Below are 6,504 nucleotides of genomic sequence, written 5' to 3'. Positions count from 1 at the left end.
CAAATCATAGAGGAATACTAACATGCAAAGGCGAAAAAAACCAACAAAAAAAAAGGTAAGAAAAATGCTACCTTTATTTCTTTCTGAACTGGTTACAAAATAAAACTTCGAATCTGTTATATCTCCCCTGATCTCTCGTAGTATATTGTGTGTATTTATGTGGTAATCTCTGGTCTCCTCCCTCTTTTACAAATGGATTACATGTCTTATTTATAGCCTAGAATCTAAGTGTTTGACCCCTATTAGAACTCTTACTCTAATGTTTGTTGGCTTGTTATCTTCATGAAATCCTTGCGCCGGAGGAATCGGAGTTGTGGAGGACGTGAGACGGGTGGCCGTGAAACTCGGAAAGGGAGGCGAGGGATCTTGTGGCACAGAACAGAACACTGCCAGGGTTAGGGTTCCTCACGGCTGTTGAACTGGGCTTGGTTCCTTTGTTGGGTTGCATGTTCAGGCCCGTAAAAAAAATGAAATTAATAATATTAACATTATAAGGACGCAAATCATGTGTTTACAGGATCAAAATATAAGAAAATAGAAAATGAGGGTTGTGAAAAAAATTTGAATAGCAATCCTTATACTTTTATTTTCTTACATTTTATTTCTAATTACGTATAATCAACCGACGATTTTGTTTATTGTTACAACATTTCCCTTATTTTACAGATATTTTTTAACATTATTATTTCAATAATTTAACCTTAAAAAATTTAGCCTAGAAAGGAATAAAAAGCAAAACAATTCCCTCGAGATATGTTTGACGTTCGAGGGTGGCTTGACCACCGATTCATTATTTTTGTCATCTGTTAAAAAAATCTGAATGTATATTATTATTTTTAGATATTTAATTTTTTATAAAATTATATCAAATTAAAATTTTTATTTTATTTTTATCAACAATTAATTATAAAAGAATTTACAATGTAACTGATTAATATAAGATTAAAAAAATTATAATTAATTGTAATAAAAACAATTATAGATATATAACTCTTTAAGATAAATTGAGTAATATTCTATTAAAATAAAAATATTACATTCTTCATAATACATAAATATTACGTTTTATAATATTTTAAATTAAAATTCATTATAAATTAACCTTAAATTTTCTTGACATAGCGGAAGTATAGTTAATTTTCGGATAAAATATATAAATGGTCACTCAACTATAATATTTATTTTTTAGTCCCCCAATTAATAAAAGTTATAAAATGATCCTCTAACTATAAAACATTATTTTGTTGAGTCCGTCGATAATTGAAAGTTACAGAACGGTCACACCTAATATTTATTAAATTTTAAATTCATCATTTTCTGTTAAAAATTGACTGCAACCTAAGTTGGATTTTAATATGATGTTAGATTTATGATAGCCGTTTGAGATTCTGATATCATATTTTATCAGATCTCACACAACAAATTAATATCCAACTCATTTTATCGTTTATTTTTTTGGCAAAAAATAATGAATTTTGGAACATATTGAATCGGTGAGCATTTTATAAATTTTAATAGTCGGGGATTAAAAAGAATCCTATAATTAAAGAATTATTTTATAACTTTTGATAGTATGGAGACTCAACAGCACAATACCATATAATTAAGGTACTATTTGTGCACTCTATCCATAATTTTAACATTCAATGAATTTAGACTAAGAACTGTTCGATAATGAGAAATTAAAATAAATTTTCATAGGTTTTTGTCGCATCAGGAACCAATTTGTATGGAAGAATAGAAAGCGGAACCAACTTGACTTTCCAATTTATTTAATTTTAAAGAAATAGCCGCCAGACCGGGAAATGTTGATAATCTCCTTTGCCGGCTGAAGATATTATAAAGACTTAATTATCCTTTCTAGTAGTAACTAAATAAAAATATAACAACAATTTAAGTATAGTTAGACAATTAAAATTCAATGCTTCATCAGATTAATATCGAAAATATTTATTTTAAGTAGCGAAATTAATATTTTTAATAAAAAATAATATTTTAAATAACATTATATCATAATTTTTTAAAAAAATATTAATATTTTAAATAATATTTTTTCTTAATCTTATATTAAGTTGCATAATAACTACCCTATCTTTGCAGTCAATTATTACTTTTAGGTGGGGAAGAATTATGTGCATCTCTATAAATTCATTGTACCTGACGCCATTAGCAGCATCCCATCAATTCTCCCTCATCTTTGTCTTCCCACAAACTTGAAAAAAGAGCTGCGATTTTCGTTTCCTATTGCAAAATTTTGAAATAATGGCCAGGAATCTGATGCGTGCCGCTCAGTACAGTAAATATGGCGGAGGAGTCGCCGATTTGAAGGTAATCTACTTGCTTCTTTTTATTTTGTTTTATTTTTGTACAGTTGCTAGTGTTTTTTCAATCGCTCAATTTCACCGCCATCGGTGTTGTTCTTCTCATACTCGCCTTCGAGACTCTGGACTGGATCTATCCACTCAAGCATCGTGAATGTTTTTATATCAATTTACTTCTTTTTATAGAAAAATCCATGATTTCTTTAGGATTTTGATTGCATGTAAATACTAAGTTCGTTTTCTTTTAATTTTGAGTCAAAACTCATCAGTAACATGGATAAATTCATAGGGTATTGGTCAAGGCATCGCGTCTTTTTGATCAATTCCTTTGAATTTGTTTCCTTGTTCTTGCAGCCGTTTCAAACTTGACGGCTTCATTTTTCAAACTTTTACTTTTCTTCCATCCGATAAATTTGCGTGCATTTGCAGCATTTTCCTTCTTTGGTAAGACTTGGAAAACATGGATAACCACTGTGAATTTGATGCCCGTTGCAGGTTGTTGAAGTGCCTGTTCCCACCCCAGGAAAAGACGAAGTTTTGATCAAAGTAGAGGCAGCTAGTATTAACCCCATCGACTGGAGATTACAGAGTGGATATGCGCGGCCATTTTTACCTCGCAAATTCCCCCACGTTCCTGGTACTTATACTTTGCTCTTGGGCTTTGGCATTGCTTTTTGTTTTCATTGTTCGAATATTTGCTTAAGAGCCATTTGTTGGAGCAGGTATCGATGCTGCTGGAGAAATCGTGCAGGTTGGATCAGAGGTCAAGAGTTTCAAAGCTGGGGATAAAGTTGTCACCGCACTTGGTGTAAGTCTTCGTTCTAGTTTTTAAATTGTTTTTCCATGAAAATAGGCACCTTCCGTAATATTAAAGGAATGCATTTTGCAAAATGACAGAACGGAGGTGCACTAGCTGAATACGCTGTGGCTAAGGAGGTTTCCACAGCTTCAAGGCCTCCAGAGGTATCTGCTGCTGAAGCTGCAGCTTTGCCGATCGCTGGCCTCGCAGCTCACCAGTCACTCACCCAAAATGCAGGGCTCAAACTCGACGGAACCGACCCGAAAATAAATCTCCTGGTTACCGCTGCTTCAGGTGGTGTAGGTACATATGTAGTCCAATTAGCAAAGCTTGCAAATGCACACGTGACCGCCACCTGCGGGGCTCGTAACATGGGTTTAATCAAGAGTCTGGGAGCCGATGAGGTTATCGACTACAAGACCCCCGATGGGAAAGTAGCAAAGAGCCCTTCCGGTCTCAAATACGACACGGTCATCCACTGTACGACCAGCACTCCTTGGTCTACCTTCCAGGCTAGCTTGACTCCCAATGCGAAAGTAGTGGACACCACTCCTGGTTTGGGTATCATGATGAGTATTGCTCTGAAAAAGCTCACTTTCTCGAAGCAGCAGATCTCAACCGTGTTTACCGCACCTAAGAAAGAGAACCTCGAGTTCCTTGTCAAGTTGGTGAAAGAAGGGAAGCTTAAGCCAGTCATCGATTCCAAGTATCCTCTGAGTAACGTTGGAGAGGCTTGGGCCAAGAGCATGGATGGTCATGCCACTGGCAAGATTATTGTTGAGCCCTAATTTTATGAAGAATACTTGATACGTACACTAGTTTTATACTCTTTACGAGTCATTTGTATAATTAAAAGTACTCCAGTATTTGGAACCATACAAATGTTGGTCCGTGAGTTTTATTATTTTAATCTTCCTCGTTTTTTGCTGGTAATTTAAATAATTTGTGTGAGATCTGTGCACCGTGTTCTGTTATGAAATTAATAAATATTCAAAGCTTTTCAAGATGATGATTGCAAAGGACTTCTCATGAACTCTCCTTGCAAAGTTTGTATTTTATTTAACATAAATGCATCTTTCTATTTAAAACACTTTCACATAAATCATGAATTTATAAGCATTAGATCACCTGAACATTAAAAGCAGAAAAGGATAGAACAAAAAAGTTAAAATCAAGAGTAATTATTCTCCAAGTTGTATAATTATGGTGTTTAAATTTCTGCAACATTGGGGTCTATAAGGAAGAATCGTATGCAAAGAAAAGTACCGATGGAACCATAAATTCTAAATATGGTGCCATAAATGGAACTCCTGCCTTCAATAATAAAACTGGATTTGGAACATAACCAGGCCCCAAGCTGAAATTTTCTTTGCAATCCATGGAGTATACAGTATAAAAATATAAAATTTTACCATTTTCAATCACTGCTGCATACTGGTATGGTAAAACATGAACTGAGGGTCTGAAAAAGAATAGCTATGATATTTGAGAACCGTCTGGAATTCTCAGTAAAAGCATCGCCCTAGCAGCCGGATCGGTTGCAAATTGGCCTAGCACGGCAATCGTAGCCGTGTTACTTCCAAATTTCTCGATTCCTCTAGATATCATACAGGTGTGGTTAGCCTCCACAACTACCATGACATCCCCACCTAAGATAGATGAAACCGTTTCGGCTATTTGCCTCGTAAGTCTTTCCTGCACTTCCCGTAAAAATGTACTATCGACTGTAAAAGCGACTTTCCGATGTGATTAAATCCTTTAGGGCAGAAGTATCCAATATGGACTACACCATAAAAGGGAAGTAGATGGTGTTCACACTGTGACCAGAATGACAGGTTCAACTCTGAATGCATATGTTTGTTGTTGCGCGAGCCGACTTCCCCATTAGGTTTAAGGAGATCGGTTATGCCGCAAGCGAAGCCATTCAGCTTCATCTCCAACTTCGTATCCTGAAAGTTCACCAACCACCTCACAAAATGGCCAGGAGTTTCCACAAGCTCTTTCCTTGATGGATCTTCACCCAAAGATCTGAGTATTGATGCTACTGCAGCAACCATTTCAGGGTTGTCTGCTTCAAGCTCGGTCGGAATTTTAGCCATGGGTGAAGAATGTGAAGGACACCAATTTTGTTTTGCAGAGTCTTTGGTGAGAATTTTCTCCGCAGTTACACCTCTGAACTTCAGAAGACCAAGAAAATCAACCCAAGCATCGGTATTTTCATTTCCGAAAATCCCAGATCCCGAAGACACAAGCACTTTTACCCATCCTTGATGCTTCGAGTCCAGAAAGACTGACTCGACATTAGGGAAATGAAAATGCAAATACTCAAGTATCACAGCAACCCCTGCTGGCTTGATTCCATGGTGCAAAGCCGAACATATTTCATCGGCTAAACGCTGCGGGTCTTGCAGTCGTTTTGCAAACACATCGGCTACCCTCGAGAGTTTGCTTAGGCCAACAACCCGCTGGCCCGATGGCACATAACCTACATGACACTTGAGCTGAAACGGAAGCAAGCATGACTCACAATACGAGAATAGATCGAGATCTCGAACGATCACAATCCCGCCTAGTCCTCCAGCATGACCAACTCCATCATGTAAACCCGCTTCAGGGAATAAAGCTCCCTCGACAACATCTTTCACTTTCTGCTTGTAACCTGAAGAAGAAAATGGAAAGATCGAAACTCGGCACAAAACATGAGATTACGAGAACATGTACACGAGCAAACACAACCTTATTTTGAACATTAAAAAGCTTTGTACAAACAACAAACCAATCTTGGTCTGGTATTACTCTATCGAACCTAAAACATAATCAACAAAGCTTATTGATTGCAAAATATTTCGAGTAAAGATTCAAGTAATAAACAACCTTCTTGAATCATGTCTAAAATCTAAAACTAAGTAAAAAAAACGCAGATCTCGTTAAATTACTGGGAATGAATGAATAAATGAAAAGGCACCTCTTGTTCCTTGACGAAGTGCCTTGGCAACACGAAGGGGAGTTTTAACAATACCCTTTCTGTTGACATCCTCACCCAAACCCTGCAATAGAACTTTGACAGCATCTTCGATAGCTATGGTTTCAGGCTCTTCCTCAAAACCCACCTTCATTCCATTCTCAATCTCAACGCATAAATGGTCCTCATCCAAAGAGCCCATTGACAAAAAATAACAAACAACCAACCTCGATGCCAAAGCAAAGAAGAGATAAAATCCCAAACCCAGAAATCAAACAGATATTACGAATGTTAATTCAAAACCCATATTTCGAACAGAAACCTGTTAAATACAAGTCTCCCGGACGCAGAAGAAAGACGGGAAAATATAAGCTTTGGGAAATAGATGCGGGTAGAGGAGGAGGAGGAGGAGAAGGGGCGGA

General features: G+C 36.5%; 1 protein-coding gene and 1 pseudogene across 1 annotated transcript; one reads left to right on the top strand and one right to left on the bottom strand.

The window, feature by feature from the left end:
* Positions 1 to 2,151: 2,151 nt before the first annotated feature.
* Positions 2,152 to 4,068, top strand: LOC120152420 (chloroplast envelope quinone oxidoreductase homolog). Its single transcript, XM_039164641.1, has 4 exons — positions 2,152 to 2,328; positions 2,817 to 2,958; positions 3,044 to 3,129; positions 3,219 to 4,068. Exons 1-4 carry the CDS (start codon positions 2,263 to 2,265, stop codon positions 3,906 to 3,908), a joined length of 984 nt encoding a protein of 327 aa, XP_039020572.1. The 5' UTR covers positions 2,152 to 2,262; the 3' UTR covers positions 3,909 to 4,068.
* Positions 4,069 to 4,418: 350 nt separating this feature from the next.
* LOC120152223 lies at positions 4,419 to 6,504 on the bottom strand (annotated as a pseudogene).

Source organism: Hibiscus syriacus, unplaced genomic scaffold (assembly GCF_006381635.1).
Source record: "Hibiscus syriacus cultivar Baekdansim isolate YM2019G1 unplaced genomic scaffold, ASM638163v2 tig00111088_pilon, whole genome shotgun sequence".
Taxonomy (NCBI): Eukaryota; Viridiplantae; Streptophyta; class Magnoliopsida; order Malvales; family Malvaceae; genus Hibiscus; species Hibiscus syriacus.
This window is presented reverse-complemented; position numbering and strand designations above follow the sequence as displayed.